Source organism: Xenopus laevis, chromosome 5L (genome assembly GCF_017654675.1).
Source record: "Xenopus laevis strain J_2021 chromosome 5L, Xenopus_laevis_v10.1, whole genome shotgun sequence".
Taxonomy (NCBI): Eukaryota; Metazoa; Chordata; class Amphibia; order Anura; family Pipidae; genus Xenopus; species Xenopus laevis.
In genome coordinates this window covers 23556105-23580649 of record NC_054379.1, presented here as the reverse complement: position 1 = coordinate 23580649, position 24545 = coordinate 23556105, and the positions used below count along the sequence as shown (strand labels likewise).

General features: G+C 42.7%; 1 protein-coding gene across 1 annotated transcript; it reads left to right on the top strand.

Annotated features, from left to right (window-relative positions):
- The first annotated feature begins 3620 nt into the window (after positions 1 to 3620).
- On the top strand, positions 3621 to 24541 carry crip3.L (cysteine-rich protein 3 L homeolog). The gene is made up of 9 exons (XM_018262720.2): positions 3621 to 3790; positions 9025 to 9119; positions 13334 to 13391; positions 17085 to 17213; positions 18780 to 18851; positions 19840 to 19934; positions 21283 to 21340; positions 21862 to 21944; positions 22095 to 24541. Exons 1-8 carry the CDS (start codon positions 3748 to 3750, stop codon positions 21930 to 21932), a joined length of 621 nt encoding a protein of 206 aa, XP_018118209.1. The 5' UTR covers positions 3621 to 3747; the 3' UTR covers positions 21933 to 21944; positions 22095 to 24541.
- The last annotated feature ends 4 nt before the right edge of the window (positions 24542 to 24545 follow it).

Sequence of the window (24545 nt, the reverse complement as noted above, 5' to 3'; positions counted from 1 at the left end):
CGGCCCTGAAAACAGGCTGTCCTCAAATTTGTCTTAATTATTGGGACGTGTTTGTGCTATTAAATCAGTGGTTCTAGATGCACACTTAGCCTCAAGGGTTTAAAGATGTAATCGGCATGTCTCCGACATCTCATTTTGAATATGATCTGATTGGCCTTGTGAATACCCAGTCTTCTGTGTGACTTACCTTTGTCTTTGTCCTTCAGCAAATCTCCTGTTCCTGTTTAAGAACCACTAACAACTATTGGCATCCAGTATTTCTTCTGAAAGTTACAGTTCAGCTTGGAGAGCCACTCTTATCTACTATTTCTGCCAGGACACTTCCCCCCTGAAAGGGAGTCATATTTAGCAGTGCAATCTCCGGGGATATAATATAAACAAGTAAGGGCTGTATGCCTGCAAGAGAGCAGATATGGGGATAGCAGGTTTAAAGCTGTAGATCACCTTTAAGGCTAAGGCCACACTAGGCGATAGCGCCGCGATTTGACTCGCGGCGACTTTTCGCTGCGACTTTTAAGCCGCAATCGCTGGGGAAACTTTTGCGCTGGCGTCTATGGGGAATCGCGAAAAATCGCCAGCGTAAAAACACACGCGGCGATCTTTTTTCTATTGTCGCTCGAAATCGCCTAGCGAGGCAATTTCGAGCGACAGTAGAGAAAAGATCGCCTAGCGAGGCAATTTCGAGCAACAGTAGAGAAAAGATCGCCGCGTGTGTTTTTACGCTGGCGATTTTTCGCGATTCCCCATAGACGCCAGCGCAAAAGTTTCCCCAGCGATTGCGGCTTAAAAGTCGCGGCGAAAAGTCGCCGCGAGTCAAATCGCGGCGCTATCGCCTAGTGTGGCCTTAGCCTAAGGCTGGAACTACACAATGCGTCTTCATCAGATCATGTGACGAAAATAAGGTAAAAAAAACAAGGTAAAGTAATAGAAATGTCACTGCGTGCATCCGACGCAACACGACTGCATCATCATCCAAAAGTCGTGTTGTGTCGGATGCACACAGGTCTGACATTTCTATTACTTACCTCATTTTCGTTGTATCCGTTTCCTCTCATGGTGTCGGTTCTCAAGAAGAAACATCATGTAGTTCCAGCCTTAGTTAACTGTTAGCATGTTATAGAATGGTGTTTTTAATCGTTTTTGAATTATTTGCCTTCTGCTTTTGACCCTTTCCAGCTTTCCAATGGGGGTCACTGACCCCATCTTAAAAAAAAATGCGCCGTAAGACTACAAATGTTATTGTTGTTGCTATTTTTTATTACTCACCTTTCTATTCAGGCCCTCTCCTAATCATGTACCAGTCTCTTATTCAAATCAATGCATGGTTGCTAAGGTAATTTAGATCCTAGCAACCAGATCGCTTAAAGGAGAAGGAAACAAGACCCCTCCCCCCCCCAGGGAAAATGCCCCTAAGTTGCTACTTACCCCTCGGCGCAGGTCCTCTACCGTGGAGTTCGCAGGCGCAGTCTTCTTCCTGGATTCCCCGGCGTTTGGCGGCGCATGCGCAGTAGGAGCATTTGCCGGTTGTAATGTACTGTGCATGCCCTGAAAGTCACAAAGTTTTCCGACTTCTTTTTTCGGCAACTTTGTGACTTTCGTTGCATGCGCAGTAGATTACAACCGGCAAATGCTCCTACTGCGCATGCCCCGCCAAACGCTAGGGAATCCAGGAAGAAGACCACACGAAAGAAGAAGGCGCCTGCGAACTCCACGAGAGAGGACCTGCGATGAAGGGTAATTAGCAATTTAGGGGCATTTGCCCGGGGGGGGGAGGTAGGCCGGGGGGAGGGGTTTTGTGCCGAAAGGGTTTCATTCTCCTTTAAATGACAAACTGAAGAGTTGCTGAGTGAAAAGCTAAATAACTCAAAAATCACAAATAATAAAAAAAATGAAAATAACTCTCTACGTCATACTAAAAGTTAATTTAAAAGTGAACAATCCCTTTAGTATAACGCTAATCCAGGAAGGAACCGGCCGGTTTGAGGTCAGTGCTGTTGCCTTTTGTGAGGAAATTCTGGGGCAAACCTGTCTATCTATTACCAATGGAAACTGTAAGGCGATATCGGGAAAGCTGAATGTAGGACCAGCCAGACCAGAGATGACATTGATGTAGTTGTTCAGCTTGAATATATTACAATATATGGACACAGGGCCGCCATCAGGGGGGGACAGGGGGGACAAGCGTACCGGGCCCGGGCATGTAGGGGGGCCTGGCAGCGCTGCATTTTTTGAAGATCCGGGCCCCCCTTACGAGCGCCCGATCCGTACGTCTTGCCTCTTGCGTTGCCGAATGCGGAAGTGCCGAAAAGCCGAAGCCGATGCGCCGAAAAGACCCGAAGTCACGGAAAAAGCCGAAGTCCCGAAGTCACGAAGCGCCGAAAAGACCCGAAGTCACGAAAACAGCCGAAGCCCTGAAGCAGCGCAAAGACCAGAAGTCACGAAAACAGCCGAAATTGAAGTCCTGAAGCGGTGAAAAGACCCGAAGTCATGAAAGGAGGCGAAGTTGAAGTACTGAAGCCATGAGTTCAATCCTACTGAACACCAGTTTGTGTGGTTTTTTTTTTTAATCCCCTGGCCACCAATGTATTATTTTAATATTCTATAGGCCCCTGCCACCAATCTTTTTTTTAAAACATTTTTTTTTGGGGCCCCAATTTTTTTTTTAACTCGTAAGGGGCCCCTTGCCACCATTGTTTTGTTTTTTTTTAAAAAAAAAAAATTAAATTTTTTTTTTGGCGGCCCCAATTTGTTTTTAACTTATAAGGGGGCCCCTGCCGCCAATGTTTGTTTTTTTTCAAAAAAAACATTTTTTTTTCAAATTTTATTTTGGGGCCCCAATTTGTTTTTAACTTATAAGGGGGCCCCTGCCACCAATGTTTGGTTTTTTTTTGTTGGGGCCCCAAGTTTTTTTTAACTTATAAGGGGGCCCCTGCCACCAATGTTTTTTTAAAAAAAAAAAAACTTGTGTGGGGGGGTTACTTTTTTAGCGCTGATATCTGTGTGGTCTTTTAACTGCGATGTGGAGTGGGCGGGATATGGGGTGGAGCTTGGTCGTCAGTGTGGGCGGGGCAAAGGGGGCCCCAAAAAATTTGTTGTACAGGCCGTGATTTCTAATGGCGGCCCTGTATGGACATACAATCCCTGTTTTATATAAAGGGAGGGCATTTTTAGTAGCTTAGACACAAAATGTCAAATATATTGATAATGGGTTGAGTGCAGAGGACTCTTGTCTTTGTATGAATTTTCTGGTCACAGCCATATTGCACCCCCACTTAATGGTTGTAAAACTAGTGGTGAGCAACTCTCCCTTATTTGTTACAGCAGGACACTGCCCTGAGGTGACTGAATGGCGGGTGGCATACAATTGGAAGCGCTAGCAGATTGAGTTTCTAGTCAGGAGGCGAATGGCAGCTTCAACAAGCCAATGGGAACGCGGGTAGAGTTTGGAGGGCGACTGACAGTTAGTGGTTTTTGTCAAGTCTGGCAGGGAGTGTGGGAAGAGATTGACAGACGTATATAAGTCAACTGGCAGCTCCGATAGCGTTTGAAGGCGGAGTGAACGCGGGAATTTGAGTCTAGCGATGAGTGAAGGAGGCGAATGAGAGACGATCGTCAGCCAATTGGAGCGGGGAGGGAGTTGAGGGGGCGGGCTGAAGGTGCGTGTGGCTCAGTAGCGGGAGTTTGTGTCAGTCAGTCAGACTGTGAGTGAGGAGCTGAATTCATTCATTGTTACAGTGCTCTCTGGAGATGACTTCCCAATGCCCCCGCTGTCTGGCCCCGGTCTACTTTGGTGAGTTAGCTCAGCCTGCCCCACAAGCACATCCAAATTCTCCTCCAATTCCATTAATCATATTCTCTTTATGTCCCCCGTATGATTGTTTTCCTTTCTCTCCCAAAAACCCTGGTTCACTCCATATGTGATCTCCTCTCAATCTTTATGTTCCCCCATTCTGTCCCCACAAATTACCCCCCAGATTCCCTCCATTTCTGCTCCCTTTTCTGTTATGTTCCCCCATATAATCTCCTGTCCCCCCAAATAGTCTCCTTTCCCCTTATTACCCCCCAAATTCTCTTTGCTCTTTTCTCTCTCTCATGTTCTCAATATCGTTTAATCGTTTTATAGTTTAAGTAATTTCCTTGTTCTCCCCCATGTTGTGTTCGTCACGTCTGTCCTTATTACACCCCCAGACTCTTTATTTGCGCTCTTTTTTTGTCTCTCCCTGAGTTCTCCCATATATTCTCATTCCCATCTGCCCTTTTTACCTCTCCAACTCTCTCTGCTACTTTTTCTCTCTTCTTGTGTTCCCCCATATAACTTGTGTTCCCCCAGATAGTCTCCTCCTCACTTTCCCTTATTACCTCCCTGATTCACTCTTTGTGCTCCTGTTTCTCTTTCCTTGTTTCCCCCATGTTGTCTCCTTCACATCTGTCCTTATTACACCCCCAGATTACTCCTTTTTTTATCATCTATTTTCCCCTACATAGTCTTCCTCTCATGCCTTTAGTACCCAGATTCTCTCTATTTGTGCTCCCTTTTCTCTGTTTTTCCGATATAGTCTTCTTCCCAACCCATCTTATTACCTAAAAAAAATTCTCTTTTTGCTCCCCTTTTTCTCTCCTTATATATTCTCCCATATATTCTCCTTCCTGGTTGCCATTATGACTTCCCTGATTCTCTATTTGTGCTGCCTTTTGTCTTCCAGTGTGTTCCCCCATATACTTTCCTTCCCATTTGCCCTTATTACCCCCCAGATTCCCTATATTTGTGCTCCCTCTCGTGTCCCTCCATATATTCTCCTTTCCATCTTCCCTTATTACCCCCAGATTCTCTCCTTGTGTTCCAACATATAGTCTCCTTCCCATCTATTTTTATAGATATACCTTATGTTCCCGAACATAGTTTTTCCTTGTTATCTTGCCATGTTATACCGTTAGATAATCTGCCTGGTATATTGTACAGCCCCCCATATTGTGTAACCACCTATGTACCTCCATGTGATCTTCTGTATGCGAACCTTATGTACCCCCTTATTATTCCATTACTAAATTCTGTGTTCCCTTTGTACCCCCATCACCAACTTGTCTCCTTCCTTTATACTGATTGTCTCTATTAGTGTGGCATCTGTTTTACTTCCCTCCATTCCTCGGCTCATTACAGAAGTTGTCAGATGCTCTTGGAATCTGTGCTGCCAATGAGCCGTAACCCGACTGTTTTGTCTGGAAGTTGTGTCTACTGAATGATGTGGGTAGGGTGGTTGCTCCAGTGGAGTATAATGTAAGGCTGGGCTATCTCTGATTAAGGATAGATTTCCTGTGTTTTCCCCCCTAATTGTTTATGAAACTCTTATTCTACTCCTGGCTAGTTTGGTCTTTGTTTTTTACTCACAGGAGCATTCCCTTTTGCCTCCCTCAAATGTATGTGTGCATAACTTCATTTATAAAGCGCTGTAAGGATATACAGCGCTGGTCAATCTTATAGTGGATAAAAGCACACACGGGGAGGAAAAATAACATAATACAATAAATATGTCTGTGTGTGTGTATGTGTGTATGTACAAAGTGCCATGTGGTAAGCGAGACCGTAGGAAGGAGGTCCCTCTCCTGAAGTGCTTACAGCTTAAGGTATTGTGGTGTTGTGAGTTATAGTTCAATTTCAATAATATGTTAGGCATGTGCCCCAATGTCACATCATGGGGCATCTCTCGGGAGGAGTGGTAGACTTCACTTTTTCAGTTGAGAGGGGGTTGCCCTTTAAGTAACAAATCACGTGCCTCCGTTTTCTCTTTTTAAGTGAGCAAAGTTTTTAAAAGCCTAATCCCATTTTGTCCTGCCCATTTACTGTTACCCCCTCTGGATATTTCTTCACAGTGTTTACCAATACAAAGATCACCAGTTGGAGTTGGGCCCCCGTCCAGCCAGACAAACTCTCCTAACAAATTTATGGCCTGATAGTAATCTGCTCCTGGAGGTGCCACCGCAGGCACAATGAACTGCAGTTTACAGGCGACAAAACACAATTGCATCTGCCATAGGCTGGGTGATGTAGGTGGATAGAGGCAGCGACTGCTGTTAGTAGAGTACTTGCCTGTTTGAGAGTAACAAAGAAGAGTCTGTACACCCAATTGTATAGCAGGACCCATTGAACCCTAGTCATTCCATTTGTGATGACTGGCAAAAATTAGTTTTAAACTGGCCATACATGTTAAAGGGGTTGTTTACCTTTAAATTAACTTTTATTATGACGTAGAGTGATATTCTGAGACAATTTGCCATTGGTTTTCATTTTTTATTATTTGTGGTTTTTGAGTTATTTAGCTTTTTATTCAGCAGCTCTCCAGTTTGCAATTTCAGCAATCTGGTTGCTAGGGTCCAAATTACCGTAGCAACCATGCACTGATTAGAGTCAGAGACTGGGATATGAATAAGAGAGGCCTGATTAGAAAGACGAGTAATAAAAAGTAGCAATAACAATACATTTGTAGCCGTACAGAGCATTTGTTTTTAGATGGGGCCAGTGACCCTCATTTGAAAGCTGGAAAGAGTCTGAAGAAAAAGGCAAATAATTTAAAAACAACAAAAATGAAAAAATGAAGGCCAATTGAGAAGTTGCTTAGAATTAGCCATTCTATAACTTACTAAAAGTTAACTTAAAGATGAGCCACCCCTTTAATATCCACTTGTTTGTGAGGTTGCCAAATGAGTGGGTCTTTGCCCATTTGGGGGCGGTGGTTCAAATCAAGGTGCTTGGTCTACTATTTTTGAGGGCCACACTAGAGTTTATGAGGGTCCCAGATGATAAAAATATGAAAAAAAAGTGAGAGGACGGGTAGGATAAGCAGCAGAATGGGGAGAGGGTTGCCCTTTAAATAATAAATCATATACCTCTGTTTTCCTTATTTGGGTGAGCAAAATTTAAGAACCTGATCCCATTATGTCCTGCCCTTTTACTGTTACCCCCAATGGATATTTCTTTACATTGTTCAACTGGGCACCTATCCATTCTCAGTTGGGGAATGAGGAGGGCCGTTAGGCAGACCTAATGTGTTATGCTCAGTATCCAGCTTGGCAAACTTAGCTGCCATATCTAGCGGGTCTGGTTACAGGCTAAAGTGGTATTATAGAAGCTTTCACTTTGCCTACAACCAAGTAGATAACGGGAGCCTGTGGCTTCAGATAACATGGGGCCATTCCCTCTGGTTCATACATATAAGCAACATTGTGCATTTCTGTTCAGTAGGGCAACAAATTAGCCAATCTCCCCAGATGCCATTGTATTAAAGGCAAGCCTCCAGTACTTAAAGGGCACGTAAAGGCAAAAAAATAAAATCCCATTTTTACTTTATTTAATGAAAAAGAAACCTATGTCCAATATACTTTAATAAAAATATGTGTGCCGTTTTTATAAGAAACCTGACTGTATGCAGTGAAATTCTCCCTTCATTTACTGCTGCGGATAGGAATGGCCAGACGGTCCTAACTGCTCTGCTGGGAAACAATCATACTTATGAACAGCAGGGGAAGCAGCTTTGTTTGTTTTCCTGTAGAGCAGTCAGCGACTGTGTAGACATTTGTATTGGATTTTATTTTTGCCTTTACATCCCCTTTACTGTTTCCAACTCCAGCTGCAGGGACAAAAATCATGGCGCCAGATTTAAAAAGATAAACTGGGATTCTATTCGGAGGATTATTTTGCCGGTTCTAATGGTTCTGCAGAGTTGGAGAAAGTTTGTCTTAAACAATAGAAAAACTATAAAATCCACATTAAATTACATGACAACACACAACCCAGTGCAGTCTGTATATTCTGATTATTAGTCAGTCTTGCTGTATCGGCTTCTGACAGATATTATTTAACTTGTGCTATTTTGATAATTTATGACGATCCCTAAGTAGCCCAAACCACACTGAGCATGTGCACAGTCTTGGTCTTGCAAAGATGTTTAACACAGTTACAAGATGGTGACCCTCTGTGGCCAACTTTGACAGCATAAATCATTTGTTTGATTTGGCTTGTGGTGCAGTAAGTTCATGTTTATATTTAGTATACAAAATACAGCATTTCTAGCCTTATTCTATTTTAGACTTTCCTTCCCCTTTAATAATGATGACCATAGTGATTTTATAAAGACATTTGAAAGGACAGGTGCTATGTATTGTATAGCTCCTGACAGATTCTGTTTATTAATAATAATAGTTAAAGGGGTGGTTCACCTTTACGTTACATTTTGGTATAATACAGAATGGCCAATTCTATGCAACTTTTCAATTGGTCCTCATTATTTATTTTTTATAGTTTTTAAATTACTTCTTCCTTCTTCTTCCATTTCCATTTAAAACCAAATGCTCTGTAAAGCTACACATGTATTGTTAGTGCTACTTTTTTTTTATTACTGACCTTTCTATTCAGATCCTCTCCTGTTCATATTAATGTATCTTATTCAAATCAATACATGGTTGCTAGGGTAGTTTGGACCATAGCAACCAGAATACTGAAATTGCAAACTGGAGAGCTGCTGAATTAAACAAAATAACGCAAAAACCATAAATAATAAAATATGAAAACCATTAGCAAATTGTCTCATACTAGAACTCTTTACATCATACTAAAAGTTAACTCAAAGGTGAACAACCACTTTAATGGTTTAGTTTGTTCTGCCTCTGCTAAAATGTTTTGACCAATACTTTAAGATCAGACTGTCACAGGCCTCTCTAGACAGCAGTGCTTTGAATGAAAACAAGCCTTTTAGATTGGCACTGTCTAACTTTCTCTGTTTAGTGGACCAGTAAGATGACAAACTAAATGTTCAGGGCTGGATTATATCAAAACGATGGTCTCATACATAGCCCACAAACAGGCAGAGGATCGTAAAAATGCCTTGAGATATTCCAGGAATACATCGCCCTTTCCATGATGTTTGATGAAGGGACATTGGGCACTGGCAGGGGCAGTGCTGAATCTGTCACCCGCTGGTCAAATTAAAGTGCAAATAATTTATTGTGTCTTGTGTCTTTGTTTCCATGCAGCAGAGAAAGTGAGCTCCTTGGGGAAAAACTGGCATCGTTTCTGCCTGAAATGTGAGCTTTGCAATAAGATCCTGTCTGCGGGCAGCCATGCAGAGGTAAGAGAAGCACGGTGGGGAAAGTAAACACGAGCAGAGGGGAGAGGTGTGAAGGAATCTCTGAGCTGTATAACAGTGTAATAGTATGCGGTTTCACACAGAGACAGAACTTGCTGATAATAACTCCCCAAGAGCTGCACCATTTCATCAATCCCTGCCCAGTGGAGCTTGCAATCCCATATGTAATAAAAGGCAATAGGTTTGCCCAGTTGCAGTAACCCATAGCAACCAATAAGCTGTTTCTTTTAAAGGGGAAGGAAACCTAGTTGGTGCAAAAACCCTCCCCCCTCCCGTGTGTTGCCCACCCTCCCTCCTCCCCCCTGGCCTACCCGTCCCGCTGGGCAAATGCCCCTAACTTGTTACTTACCCTTCTGCGCCGGTCCAGTCCAGGGAGTTCACAGATGACATCTTCTTCCACGCGATCTTCTTCCTGCGTTTCGCCGGTATGGATCTACTGTGCATGCGCCAAAAGTCATGAAGTACTTTTGGCGCATGCGCAGTAGATCGTACCGGCGAAATGCTCCTACTGCACATGCGCCGTTCAACGCAGGAAGAAGATTGCGTGGAAGAAGATGTCGTCTGTGAACTCCCTGGACTGGACCTGCGCAGGAGGGTAAGTAACAAGTTAGGGGCATTTGCCCAGCGGGACAGGTAGGCCAGGGGGGGGAGGGAGGGTGGGCAACACACGGGAGGGGGGAGGGTTTTTGCGCCAACTAGGTTTCCTTCCCCTTTAAACAGGTGACCAGTAAATGTCACCTGCTGACTGGTTGCTATGAACTACTGCACCTGTGCAAACTTAGTGGGGGTCATTTATATAAACACTGGGCAAATTTGCACCTGGGCAATTACCTATGGCAACCAATCAGATGTTTTCTTTCATTGTTCAACCTGCAGCTGACTATGGTCCATATTTATTAGGGATGCACTGAGCCCAGCATTCGGTTTGGTATTTGACAAGATTCGGTCTTTTCCAGCAAGATTCAGCCAAATTCCAGTGCCTGGCCAAACCGAAATCCCAAAAAATCACTTGCCTTTTCTTCACACATACTAGGAAGTCAACATTTTTTTACCCACGCACACAGCGCACAGTTCTCTTCCCCCCTTTATTTCCCTAATTTACATATGCAAATTAATACTCGGATTCAGTTAAGTATTTGCCCAAATCTTTAACGAAAGATATATTTTTTACATAAAATCTTTTAGTGTTACTAGTCCTTTAATTGGAATACGGCAAATTGTCTGTCTTTAATCAGTTATGTGTACTGACAGTTTGAACTGCCCATGTAACCCTGACCCTAAAGAGTAAATATTCTGGTTATTTGTTTAAGTATAACACCGTTCTTTACAGATGTGAATGACTGCAGGTGAAGTGGAGCTAATATATTATCTGCCTAAAAATTTAGGACAGTGGGGAATCACTGTTAAACACTTGCCTCTAAAAGGTCTTACTTCTAGGGTTCAATTTGTGTGTTGCACCTACACTTGTAACTGATAAAAATGTGCAACAGTGCAGCTGACTTTTTTGGGGACAAGTTAGTAACTTCCTTGTGGGAAAACAAACTGCTGGACACATGAATTTTGCACCTTATTATTATTATTAAGTGTATTTATCTGCAGTGCTGTACATAAGGGAGCATAATAAGTGACAAACAGATACATTAGGTAATGAAGGCGCTGCCCGCAAGGGCTTACAATCTATAGGGTTGTATATGCACTTTGCACTTCTTTGTAAGTGAGTACTATAGTTGTCAGGCACAGATACAAATCTTCTTTTTATGAACATAATACATCTCTAGTGCTAACACATGTACATGCAATTCACACTAATTACTTACACTGAAAGTATGTGAATGTAGTGCTGACATCCCCCCACCCCACATACACACTGTAGATCAGGACATTCCAAAGCATTTCAGGAAAATTAAATGTGAATTAGGAACATAGGAAGTCTTTTTAGTTGAACCCCGTATGCCCATTCTATCCCATATGTCCCAACGTTTATTTCCCCTCCCAGCTGTGTTTGTGATGCTTAATGACCCATGACCAGTTGCACTGCATTCCTAGTGAGTCTGTTGGGTAGGAGTTATCGAATGTTATTTTTGGTTTTTCTTCCTGTTCCCAACTGATTGGACAGAGGCCAAGCTCAGGAATTTCCTCTCCCACAGACGTCTTTTTGTGTTTGTGGGCTGGTGTGCTATGCCAGCACTCTGATGCGGTTTCCACAAGACTGGCAGTTTTATCTGTAGCGTGTGTGTATAGTTGTATAGTATATGTTCTCATGGAGAACATGCCCATTAGCCTGTAACAAAGGGGAGGATGGGACCAGGGAATATTTAAAATTAATTTAAAGGATAAATAAAGGCAATTATAGACCACAGGGCTCCCTGCCCAGGCACCCTCCAATCCCAGCAATCAAGATCTTGAGAATGGCCCCTCCCCTCCCCCCATACTGGACCTAATAACTCAGAACTGAGCATCAGGGTTGTAGTCTGCCATGTTCACTTCCTGTTCCTGGTTCTCTGAGGCTGATTGTCTACCAGAAGGTTCAACCGGTGGGAGCAGGGCCATTCTCAGGATCATTGTTTCTGCACTTGGGGAGGACGAAGGGGGTGTTGTGGTCCTTAGTTGATTTTTCTTTTAAAGGACAACCTTACTGTGCTGAACACCAAAATATAATGTGTAATATCTCTACCCCATTTGTTTATTAGTATTTAGGTCTCCTTTCACGTTTAGCAAATTTTAGACTGGCCCCTTAGCAATGTTTTGATTGATCTTAGGATCATTGTTTCTGCACTTGGGCAGGAAAAAAGGATGTTATCGTCCATAATTGAGTTTTCTTTTAAAGCACAACCATACTGTACTGAACCCCAAAATATAATGTGTAATATCTCTACCCCGTTTGTTTTTTTATTATTATTTAGTTCTCCTTTCACTTTTAGCAAATTGTAGACAGGCCCCTTAACAATGTTTCGTTGGAAAAGTCACCATATGATTAAGCCTCTGTGACAGAGGATAGATTTCCATGCAAAAGTGTAAGATTGTTACAGTTTAGTGTTAGAATAGAGGAAATTAGGGTTCCCTCCCACTCCACATCACAGTTAAAAGACCACACAGGCATCAGCATTAAAAAAGGAAAACCCCCTACACACACAAGTTATAAAAACTATTGGGGACCAGTGCCCCCCCCCCTATAAGTTAAAAAAAACACATTAGTGTCAGGGCCCACCATAAAAGTGTTTTTTTTTACAAAGCATTGGTGCCAGGGCCCCCCTTACAAGTTACAAAAATTGGGGCCCTAAAGAATATTTTTTTAAAAAAACATTGGTGGCAGGGGCCTATAGAATATTAAAACATTGGTGTTAGAGGAATTGAACTCGTGGCTTCAGGACTTCAACTTCGCCTCCTTTAGTGACTTTGGGTCTTTTCCCCGCTTCAGGACTTCAATTTCGTCTATTTCCGTGACTTCGGGTCTTTTCGCCGCTTCTGGACTTCGGCTGTTCAGGACTTCGGGAGTAGGCTTCGGCGCTGTCAAGGGGGGCCTGGCTCTTTCGAAAAGTTCAGCACTGCAAAGCCCCCCTTCAGGCCTGGGCCCGGTACACTTGTACCCCCTGTGCCCCCCTTGATGGCGGCCCTGTCTGTATATTATATGTATGTGTAGCAGGGCACACATTCCATGAAGTATTTATAATGTCAGTCCTGTGTGAGAGAGGGTTCTGCCCTACAAATGAATGTGTCTTTAAAGTGCTGAAAGATTATTATATCCTTCCCCTACCCCCATTAATGAATCCCAGAACATAGCTGCATTATCTGGTTTGCCCCTTGAGGGGCCATTGTTAGTGTGGTTGTAATTATTGACAGCTTCCCAATGTTTGGGCATTGTCATTTCAGAGGGAGCATACCATCAGCTGTACCCGCTCCATACTTGTTGCCTGTAAAGTCATCTTTCCCCCCCCCCCCCCCGACATGTACATCAGTGCAATGGTTTGGCTTAGATCAGCCAAAATCCAACAAAGATCGGATCGTGGCATTTTGCTAGTCTGTGCATGCCCAGGGCACCAGTTTCCATGCAATAGAGACTGAACTGAAACAAATCAGCAACTTTTTTATGCAAAATCCTACTCTTATAAGAATGGAATAAAGGGCGATCTTTACTTTCTCTTTCAATTAGTATTTAATACATTGCCCCATATAATAAAACTTCTTTAATTTTCTAGCACAACGGACAGCCCTACTGCCATAAGCCTTGCTATGGAGCCCTGTTTGGCCCTAAAGGTAAGTGATAGTCTGTAGAGATGCCTTGACTGACACATACACAATACAGAGAATCTAATATATTGTTACATTGTGGAGGTATACGGAGCGACCTATCAGATTACACCTTGGCATGCAAAGGGATCCCTATATCCAGTTAATAATCCCAGGGGGCCCCCCATAGATAGACTTGCCGAAGGAATTCCAGTATGACAGGCTAAGTGTAGCAAGTGATGAAACCCATGAATGGAATGTTCTTATCCATTCCCTGTGACATTTGGCAGGTCCCTTATTCCCCAGAGCCATAGATACCTGCATGGGAGTTCTGTATTTGGCAGCATGGGAATATCTCTATGGAGTGGAGGAAAAGTGCTGTTTAATCTATAGCAAGGGAAATATTTTCCACACAGACATAAATAGACTGGTGCCAGGCTAAAAATAAATGTACAAAGAGAACTCTTATAGCTTCCCAACACTTCCCATTTCTGGCGGTACTTCTACCTCTCTTTCATACTGTACCTCGCCTAGTCTGTGGGCTCCATCAGGCACAGGGAAATTCTGCCACATTCACTGGTGCATCTTTTTAAAAGGGCCATGCCATCTATTGTAATTGGCACTTATATATATAAAAATACACTTATATATAAAATATACATATTACATGGCTGGTTAGTAACCTGCATTGGTTTCTTCCAGTCAAATGAATTTTGGGATGCCTGTCCAACCTTGTCCCTAAAAAATGGTAATGTCACATGATACTCCATTAGACACCACTCTTAACACCTGCTGTAAAGGGATATTTAAAGTAGGGATGCACAGAATCCAACATTCAGTTCAGGATTCAGCCTTTTTCAGCAGGATTCGGTCGAATCCTTATGTCTGGCTAAACCGAATTCTAATTTGCGTATGTAAATTAGGGGCGGGAATGGAAATCACGGGATTTATCACAAAACAAGGAAGTAGAACATTTTTTTCCCACTTTTTCCCACCCCTAATTTGCATATGCAAATTAGAATTTGGATTCGGTTCTCGAACTAATCCTTCATTGAATGATTTGGGGATTTGGCCAAATCCCAAGTAGTGGATTCGGTGCATCCCTAAATTAAAGACCACATGGCCACCAGAAAACCTTAAAGGGGTGGTTCACCTTTAAGTTAACTTTTAGCATGTTATAGAATGGTCAATTCTAAGCAACTTTTCAACTGGTCTGCATTATGTATTTTTTTTTGTAGTTTTTGAATTAATTGCCTTCTTCTTCTTCTGGCTCTCCAGCTTTCAAATGGGGGTCGCTGACCCCATCCTAAACAAATATTCTGTATGTCTACACATTTATTGTTATTGCTACTTTTTCTTAGTCATCTTTCTTTTCAGGTCTTATCTTATTCATAATTCTGTCTCTTGTGTAAATCAAATGGATTTAAAGGAATAGTTCAGTGTAAAAATAAAAACTGGGTAAATAGATAGGCTGTGCAAAATAAAAAATGTTTCTAATATAGTTAGTTAGCCAAAATATGTAATGTAAAAAGGCTGGAGTGAAAAGATGTCTAACATAACAGAACATAGCCCAACTTCCTGCTTTTCAGCTCTCTTGGTTTCCACTGACTGGTTACCAGGCAGTAACCAATAAGAGACTTGAAGGGAGGCCACATGGGTCATATCTGTTGCTTTTGAATCTGAGCTGAATGCTGAGGATCAATTACAAACTCACTGAACAGATATGTACCATCTTCAGGCCCCCCTTCAAGTCGCTGACTAGCTCAGAGTTAGAGAGCTGCAAAGCAGAAAGTAGTGTTCTGGCTATTATGTTATACGTCCAGTCACTCCAGCCTTTATACAATACATTTTTTATTTTGCACAGCTTATCTATTTACACAATTTTTATTTTCACGCTGAACTATCCCTTTAAATCAATTTGGCTTCTATCTTCACTCTCCTTCTTTATTCTCCTAGTCCCTTTATTCTCTAACGTCTATCCTTCCCTCCATTTCACCTCCATGTTCTCATGCATAAATAGGACATTCAAGTTTCAGGAGAACCCATGGACATTTGCCCCCCCCCCCCCCAAGATTTTCTGGTTGGCTGTACAGGCTGGAGCTGGGACCCCTGGATTATTTGTCATTTTGCACTCGCAGGGCCATGCTTGCTACATCTACTCTGTGTATAACTTCAGCCACTTTCCCCTTGTTTAATTTGCAGTTTCTTACAAACACCCCCTGAGCTTTTTTGTTTAGTAGTTTAAAGGCAAATACTGTCTGTACTGACTGGTTCTCCCTATGGATGCTCCCCATAAATCATAACAAAGGTCTTTTATTCAGGTGTTCAGAGGTTTCTAGATTTGGGGAGTAGAGCAATGAAGGTATCTGAGAGTTGAGGACTGCAATTTATTATTAGGCTCTGCTCAGTGAAAGACTTTGGAGATCACTTTGGAATAAGGGGGACCAAATTATTATCAGAGAGTTGGGTAGAAATGTACAGAAAACTACATGGGATAGGATGAGAGCATCCATATCCATATGAGAGAAATACGCAGCAGAAGTTTAATCAGTCCCTGCCGTATATACCTGGACAGGGGATACAGAAGAAATTAATTTATAGCAACGAGCCGGTCAGAGAAATCAGCACTTAAAAATATGGCAGATACCTGGCTCCTGTCATTTCCAGGGAATGGCTATGGATACACATGCCACTGCTTTAGTCAAATAGGCCCCTGTCCCCACACTTCAATGTTGTACAAGGAATAAGGGGACAGGAGTTTGTTTCACTACTGGTGTCTGGCACAAGGAAGGAGCGTGACCTAACTATCTCCTTTCATTAAGTGCAGAGGTGCTGACAGGAATGGGATATCTGCGCATTCCTTCCATGTGAACTAAATATGTGACACAATGGAGCTGTGGACTGGGCTTAGGTCATATACCCATTAGTCATATACCCAATTAAATCCGGTCTTTAATGGAGACATATAGGATAAATTAAAAACCCTCATTTTGTAGGCAAGTGTGAGTAATATACAGTATGGTGTTGCTTTTACATGGTGCTAAAAATTTATATCTTCAAAAATAGTCCCTTTATTAGAGCTCCCTATAGATGTTCACTGGTCCCTGTTTTAAATGAGGGGGTAGGCGTGTCTTAACGGTCCCTGGCAGTAGCACAGTAGGAAGGGGACAGCCAATCATAGCCCTGCAGTCACACAAGCAAAGACAGGCTTCAGTTCCCTATTAGGTCCTGCAAGCTGCTGATTGGTTCCTGTCCTACAGTGCAGTGAGCTGAGTGCTGCCGGCTCCCCTGCACAGCCTGGGAATTCAGGGAGAAGGAAGTGGGAAAAAAGGGAGGAATTATTAGGGTTTTTGCAGAAATATTCAATAAATCAACCTGAAACACTACATTTTTAAGCACAATTCTTCTAATTGATTCTAATACAATTCTTCTAATTCGTCTAAATGAGTATAACTCATTTTTTACACAAAATGTCTCCTTTAATAAACTCCTCCTTATCTGTAAGCCTGATGCTCAAGAACCTACAAAGCAGAAATGGTAAAAGTAGCAGTATGCTTAGATTATTGCATTTGACATGCAGTTAGAATGGTAGCTCTGTCAGGCTTTTTGTAGCAATGTGATAATGAGAATTGAGTGTTACAAGCTGGACTTAGACAACGGTATCACATTTTATTGCAGACATGTTCTCTTTGTTTATCCACTGTTTCCTTTCCTGTGCAGGGGTGAATATCGGTGGTGTTGGATCCTACATCTATGATACAACCCCTCAAATCCCACAGAATCCAGTATCTCCTGTTATTTGCGTCCCAAGCCACTCCAGTAACATGAACACAAAGCCTGCTACTAAAGGTGAGAGTGAGATGCGTGGGCAGAACCATGGGTGGAATTGTAAGTTATATCACTCTTTGTATTGCAGCTCTAGTTTAGCATGGGCAGGGGGATCAGAGGTGAGACACAGAAAAGCAGCTGTCTTGCCTGATAAGAAAATATCCCACGCTGCTCTTCTACACAATAAGTTTTGACTTAGGGGCAGAAACTCGAATCGAATTCGATTCGGGTTTTAAAAGCTTGAACGAGTTTTTTCTCAGAAAAAGACTTGAATGTCAGGAAGGCAGCAAACAACTCCAAATTGATTCCAGGATGTCTCCCATTGACTAAAACAGCAATTTGACAGGTTTTAGGTGGCGAATAGTCGAATTTGAGTTTTTAAAGGGCCAGAGTATGATAAATCTCAAAAATGTAATTTGAATTTTTTTTTAAAAAAAAACTCTAATCGAATTTTAACAATCCCCTAGTCGAATTTGACAGGTTTGGCCATAAAAAAACTTGAAAATTCGAATTTTCAATTCGATCCTTGATAAATCTGCCCATCGGTGTGACAACCACTAAAACTGAGCAAAGAAGCGCCAGGAGAGTCTTTCTAGATCTCCTGTTCTGTCCTGCCACCGGGGCAGAATAGCAGTGGAATCATATTGATTGCTGCAGTTAAAGGAATAGTAAAGCTTAACTAAAGTAGTAGCTAGAAATGTTGAACATTATGTTTTGAGCTTCTTTACCAGCCCAAGGCAACCAAATTTGTCTCCAAAGATGCCCCAGTAGCTCCCCATCTTCTTTTCTGCTGATTCACTGCACATGCTCTGTGCTGCTGTCACTTACTGAGTTTAGGGACCCACTCACAATATACAGTACACATAGAATAGAAATGTCACAATATAAGGCTGATTAGTAATTAATACAGATAATTACTACATGGCAGCACAGAAACCAGAGCAATTAGCATCAGAATTTAATCATCAGCCCTGTAGCATCAGCTTATATTACAGGCAACCTCATTTTCTGTTTGATAATTTGCAATGACCCCTAAGCTTAGCTTCTCAACAGCTGCTCAGAGCCCACTGAGCATGTGAGACACTTTCCAAGATGGTCACCCCCTGTGACAAGTTTGAAATCCTGGATCATTGCTGCTATTGAGAAGTTGAAACTTTAGGCTGGTGCAATAAGGTCAGTATATAAAATATGGCATTTTTAGCCATATTCATTTTTAGGGTTTAGTTCTCCTTTAAATAGCAGGCCCACAATCAATAATGCCCTCCAGCATTAACAATGTAGGAAAATAGCCCAGGCCCAAGTACAGAGAATTATATCTCTGTATGTGAGTAATTAATGAGAGAGTCTGATATGCCAGAGGAGGGGGTGGTTTTGATTGGTGGAAAGGCAAATGGGCTTGGGTTTAATCCAAAGTGGCACAAAAAAAGATTTTATTTTATTCTCAGTTCTGTAATAAAACATAAGGATGGTAATCTTCTTGCAACACGAGATGGCACCTAATCTTGTTCTGTAGAGTGTTTAGTTAAGAGAGATGTAACATTGCTGATGCCCCCAATATCTGACAATGTTGCTGTCTTTCTATTGTAGCTGTAGCGCCAATGAAAACCTTTGCTGGTGAGACAGCTCTGTGTCCTGGCTGTGGGAAACCAGTGTACTTTGGTGAGTCGGATCTATTTTTCTTTCATAATGATTCATAACTTCTTCCCTCAGGATTTGTCTTAAATGTAGGTGTCTGTGTGGCAATTTTGTCTCTGTTATCTCTTTGGTATGTCCCAAGCTGCCATATTGCCAATATTGATAGCATATGTGGACCCATTCTCATCCCATATGCTCCTGGTTATACTGTAGCTTAGCAAAGGTAAATTCTTAAGGTGGCCACTGGCCATAGACGTAACAATTACGATCTTTCTTGGAAAAGATCTTTCCAAGAAAGATTGTTTGTTTCAATACACACGTGTAGAGCAATTCAGCACTAACAATGGGCGATATGTGGGTGCCTTCAACGGCACGCAATCAATATTTTCCGATGTCCCAAGTTTTTTGCCGATATCGGTCGGCTCTTTTCTCACCATACACACACCGAATATCGTCCGAAAATTAGTTGTAAACGATATTATCTGTGAGTCTATGGCCACCTTTAGTTGAAGTTAAGTGTTAATTATGATGCAGAATATAAATACTCGCATATAACCAGTAATCTAAAATCATCTGTCAAGTGATATGGTGGAGATGTAGCTTTACAGTATTCTCTGAGAATAGGGTTGCCACCTTTTGATAAAATGCTCACCGGCGGGCCGTGATGTAGAAAGGGGCAGGGCCTGAACGTGCGATTCGCTAGAAAACAGCAAAAACTGTAAATTTGGAGCGGGTTGGGGGCGGGCCGGGGGCTTTTGTTAGGAGTATTACAAATTTACTGGCCGCTACATTGCCGGTAAATTTGTAATCCCGGCCTGGTGGCAGCCCTATCTGAGAACCATATTTTAAAACGGCAAATAAACTGGAAGATTTCATAGACATGGCTTATGGGGCTATGGGAATGCACCTCAGTGTTAATTAGAGTGCTAAGTTTTGGTTAGGATGGTGGGACATATAGATCAGCCCTGGTTAGAATTGTATATCCAATTGTAACCGTGTCTGTCTTTTGCAGCTGAGAAAGTGATGTCTCTAGGAAGAAACTGGCACCGCCCATGTCTGAGATGCCAGCGCTGCAACAAAACATTAACCTCAGGGGGGCACGCAGAGGTAATTTGGGGGAATTGCTTTAAAGGAATTTAAAAGTGCTTTTTTTATATATATTTATGAATTGCAACTCCCTTCATCTGTTCAGGAATGCTATGATCTGCAATTCAACACCACCTGAGGGCTCTTGGGCAGGATAAGTACAGTCAGCCAGGCCCGGACTGGCAATCTGTGGGTTCTGGTAAATGCCAGAGGGGCAGCTATAAGGTCCCATAGAAAGTCACTATTTAGTGGGCTGGTGGGAGATGTTTGGGCCTCTATGTGGACTGATTGGTCCTCTGTGTACCTGAAATGCCAGGGCCTATTTTAATTCTCAGTCCGGACCTGCAGTCAGCGTTTGTACTCAAAATACTCTGGAAAAAGATACAAAAGTATACTGTAAGCAATATTCCGTACAACACTGCCATCTAGTGTATTGGATAGGCTATAGACTAAACAAAATTGCTATAGACCATTGTTAATTAAGGGGTGGATTTATTAACACACTGTAGACAAACATCACCGTTGATTTTGCCTATCAGCAATTAGATTTCAGCAGTCACCTACAAGTTAGAAAACAAAAGCAAATATCTGATTGGTTGCCATGGGCAACATCACCAGTATTATGTGTCTCCAATGTTAATAAATATGCCCCAAAGTGTAACCAAAACATACTGAAGCTTAGGGACAGATTTATTAAAACTACCATGAACTCGAAATTCGACCAATTGCAATTTATTAAAAAAAAAAAAACATTTTTGAAACTCAGTGAATAGGATCGACCTGAAACTTCAATCTAATTTGATTTGAGTTTTTTCTCCAAAATGTCAGGAAGGCTGCAAACAACTCCAAATTGATCCCAGGATGTCTTCCATAGGCTAAAATAGAAATTCAGCAGGTTTAAGGTGGCGAATAATTGAATTTGAGTTCTTAAAGGGACATTGTATGAAAAACCTCGAAAATTGAATTAGAATTAAAAAAACAAACAAATTGAATTTCAAATTTCACAGTTTTGGCCATAAAAAAACTGGAAATTCGAATTTTCACTTCAACCCTTGATAAATCTGCCCCTTAGTGTTCATCCAGAAAATCTGCATCAAGTCTATCAGAATACCATATGCTATTTTTCCTGCATTAGAGTAGATTTCTTGTGAAGCAATTCAATGTTGCCATTATGCCAACAATTTAAAGGGGTACTGTTGCCACAAGCTGACAGTGGGCTTAGCTGTCCTTTAAAGGGTTAGAGGTTACAGGTATTGTACACTAACACTGAATCAACCAAAGTTTCTTAGGCTTAGGGTTGTAAAAAATATTTAGCTCCAGATACTCTGGGAAGCCATCTTGGTGTCATTAATCTCTGTTTCTCTTCCAGCATGATGGGCTGCCATACTGCCATGTTCCATGCTATGGCTACCTCTTTGGACCAAAAGGTAAGTTAGTGGTTTAACGGCTAGTAAAAGGACACTATCGATACAGAGCTGCTTGAGTGGAGCAGTTGTGAAAGAATGTCACCCAATGAGCTCACAATAATTCACTGCGCTGCTACAGGCATCATGTGAGGTGTAACATGCCTCATAGCAGGTGTTGCCTGCTGCACTTTTATTGTCTTGTTTTCCATTTTATGGCTGCTGGGTACATTTACAGTTTGTTTCCAGGGCTGGTAAAAGTAGAAAACTTCCATCTACATATTTACAGGTGGATTTCCCCTGTAACAGGAAACACAGCCGACAGTCTCACATGACCCATGCTAATGGGGTGGGCAGTCGGAATACCACTGCTCTGTTGAGAGGAACCCTATCAAACATTGGTAGTGAGGGACCACCTAAAATTTGCAATTACCTGGGCAGTCAGAATGCACCTGTAACAGGCCATGGAGCCATAGCTATGGTTCCAGTGCACTAAATGTAGATATTATATAACATTAAACACTGATTTTGCTTCATTGTTTCAGGAGTGAACATTGGAGATGTTGGATGTTACATCTATGATCCATTTATGGAGACACCAGAGACAGTGAATTAGATGTCAATCCCAGTAAGCACTTCATTTAAGCCAATTTCTTCTTGCCCATAAACTCACAGTCTGTTTCCCACCCAACATCCCTCAGTTTATCCCATATCCATGACCTCCTCCTTAGCTCTGGCCCATGTATGACAGTTACTTTTTTTTCTTCTTCCCTTATAGCAACCATATTAACTTCCACTGGGACACAACTCATTGTATTTCACTGGGTTCCTGGGAGTGAAGGTAATGGCAGTGCTCTTCTTACCCCTACGGAAACTTCACTTTTATCCCACCGTGGGCTGGATGGTCTGGCTCAGAATGATAAAAGACTCTATAATCTGCATTAGTTTATGGGGGGGGGGGAGTCTGAGTGGCCAAGGACCATAAAATAAATGTGTGGGAAGGTGTCTCACGGTGGTACAACTCTCTGGCCTTCTGAACCAGTGTTAAAACCTTATGTGCCCCATTGTGTAAACTCTATAGCTGTGATATCCTGTCTTTTTCACTCTGTCTGACTTGGACACCCATGAGGGCAGCCAAATGGTTTGGTTGAATCATTTGTCCCCAGGCCATCAATCATAAAGGAAGAGGACTCTGGGGAGGACTATATCAATCGATTGATGCCGTCCATACCTATTGAGATATTCTAACCCGCCCAATATGTATCTGGCAGATTTTCAGGGCTGTATATTGATTGGTCCCATACACTTCCCAACAAGCTGCCAACTTGGTCTGGAGTCTCAACATATGTATGGACAGCTTAAATGTTTTGATGCTATAATTCAGGGGTGCCCAGACTTTGTTACACTGGGATCTACTCTCGACACCTGGCCTCCATCAGGAGATCTACCTTGATAATGCGCGGCAATTTTTTAATCCACTCCTATTTTTTGTGGCCACACCCCCTAATTACCATGTTCATTTTACAAAATTTGGCAGGTTATGAAAGTTTGATAATGCGCGGCAATTTTTTAATCCACTCCTATTTTTTGTGGCCACACCCCCTAATTACCATGTTCATTTTACAAAATTTGGCAAGTTATGAAAGTTTGAACACACTCCCTTCCCCTCTGTGCTTGCTGCTCTCAGCACTCCCTCGCCTCCATATCCGTGCCTGTAGCCTGCCCTCCCTTCCCCTCCGTGTCCATGCCTGTAGCAACCCTCCCCTCCTTCCCCTCTGTCTCAATGCATGTAGCAGCTAGGGTTGCCACCTTTTCTGAGAAAAAATACTGGCCTTCCTATACATTTATCTTTTTTCCCTATTAATTACATTGGGATCAACCATCATTTTTACCCGGCAGGTGGCAACCCTAGTAGCAGCCCTTCCTTCTCCTCTGTGTCTCCGTGCCTGTAGCAGTCCTCCCTTCCTTCCCCAATGTCTCTATGCATGTAGCAGTCCTCCCTTCCCCTCTGTCTCCATGCATGTAGCAGTCCTCCCTTCCTTCCCCTCTGTGTCTCCGTTCCTGTAGCAGTCCTCCCTTCCTTCCCCTCTGTCTCCGTGCATATAGCAGCCCTTCCTTCCCCTCTGTGTCTCCATTCCTGTAGCAGTCCTCCCTTCCTTCCCCTCTGTGTCTCTGTGCATGTAACAGTCCTCCCTTCCTTCGGTGTCTCAGTGCCTGTAGCAGTCCTCCCTTCCTTCCCCTCTGTGTCTCAGTGCCTGTAGCAATCCTCCCTTCCTTCCCCTCTGTGTCTCAGTGCCTGTAGCAGTCCTCCCTTCCTTCCCCTCTGTGTCTCAGTGCCTGTAGCAATCCTCCCTTCCTTCCCCTCTGTGTCTCTGTGCATGTAACAGTCCTCCCTTCCTTCGGTGTCTCCGTGCCTGTAGCAGTTCTCCCTTCCTTCCCCTCTGTGTCTCCGTGCATGTAGCAGCCCTTTCTTCCCCTCTTTGTCTCCGTGCCTGTAGCAATCCTCCCTTCCTTCCCCTCTGTCTCTCTACTCTGTGCATGTAGCAGTCCTCCCTTCCTTCGGTGTCTCCATGCCTGTAGCAGTCCTCCCTTCCTCCCCCTCTGTGTCTCTGTGCATGTAGCAGTCCTCCCTTCCTCCCCCTCTGTGTCTCTGTGCATGTAGCAGTCCTCCCTTCCTTCCCCTGTGTCTCCATGCTTGCTGAAGCCCGCACTCCTTCCCTATCTTCCCTGTGCCTCCCTTCATTCCCCTCAGCTCAGCCTGCCCTTCCACCCTTCTCTTCTGAGACCACCCTTCTCCTCGTAGCTGGCGCTTCTTCACTGCTCTGAGCCCGCCCTCCTCGTCTGCTTTGAGTCCAGCCAGCCGTCTCTTGTTCCGACGCGGGGCCCTAGGTCGCGGTCTACCAGGAACATGACAGGGATCTACTGGGAACCCCTGCTATAATTTATGTCCAATTTGAATAACATTAACAACTGTATTCTGAACAGTTTACTTATCTGTGTAAATGATATACATGCTATACTGCTAGAAAGAATCTTATTTATTTAAAATGGATTAGAACTTTAGAAGCAAAGAGAGTTTCTTGTGCCGGGTCACAGTACTTCTTGTTAAATCCATATGAAGCCCCTACAATTATTTGATGTTATTTGCCCATTAAAGAGGTACTCCCCCTTTAATTGTTTGAGATACTGTAAACAAAATAAAAAGTATTTAATTTTGGTTGAAAATTAT

Excerpts from the sequence above, each read along its gene's own strand:
- crip3.L (XM_018262720.2), top strand. The coding sequence starts at position 3,748 with ATGACTTCCCAATGCCCCCGCTGTCTGGCCCCGGTCTACTTTG. Across the intron at positions 9,120-13,333 it reads CTGCGGGCAGCCATGCAGAG|CACAACGGACAGCCCTACTG; the intron begins GTAAGAGAAGCA and ends TTAATTTTCTAG. Across the intron at positions 19,935-21,282 it reads CCTCAGGGGGGCACGCAGAG|CATGATGGGCTGCCATACTG; the intron begins GTAATTTGGGGG and ends TTTCTCTTCCAG.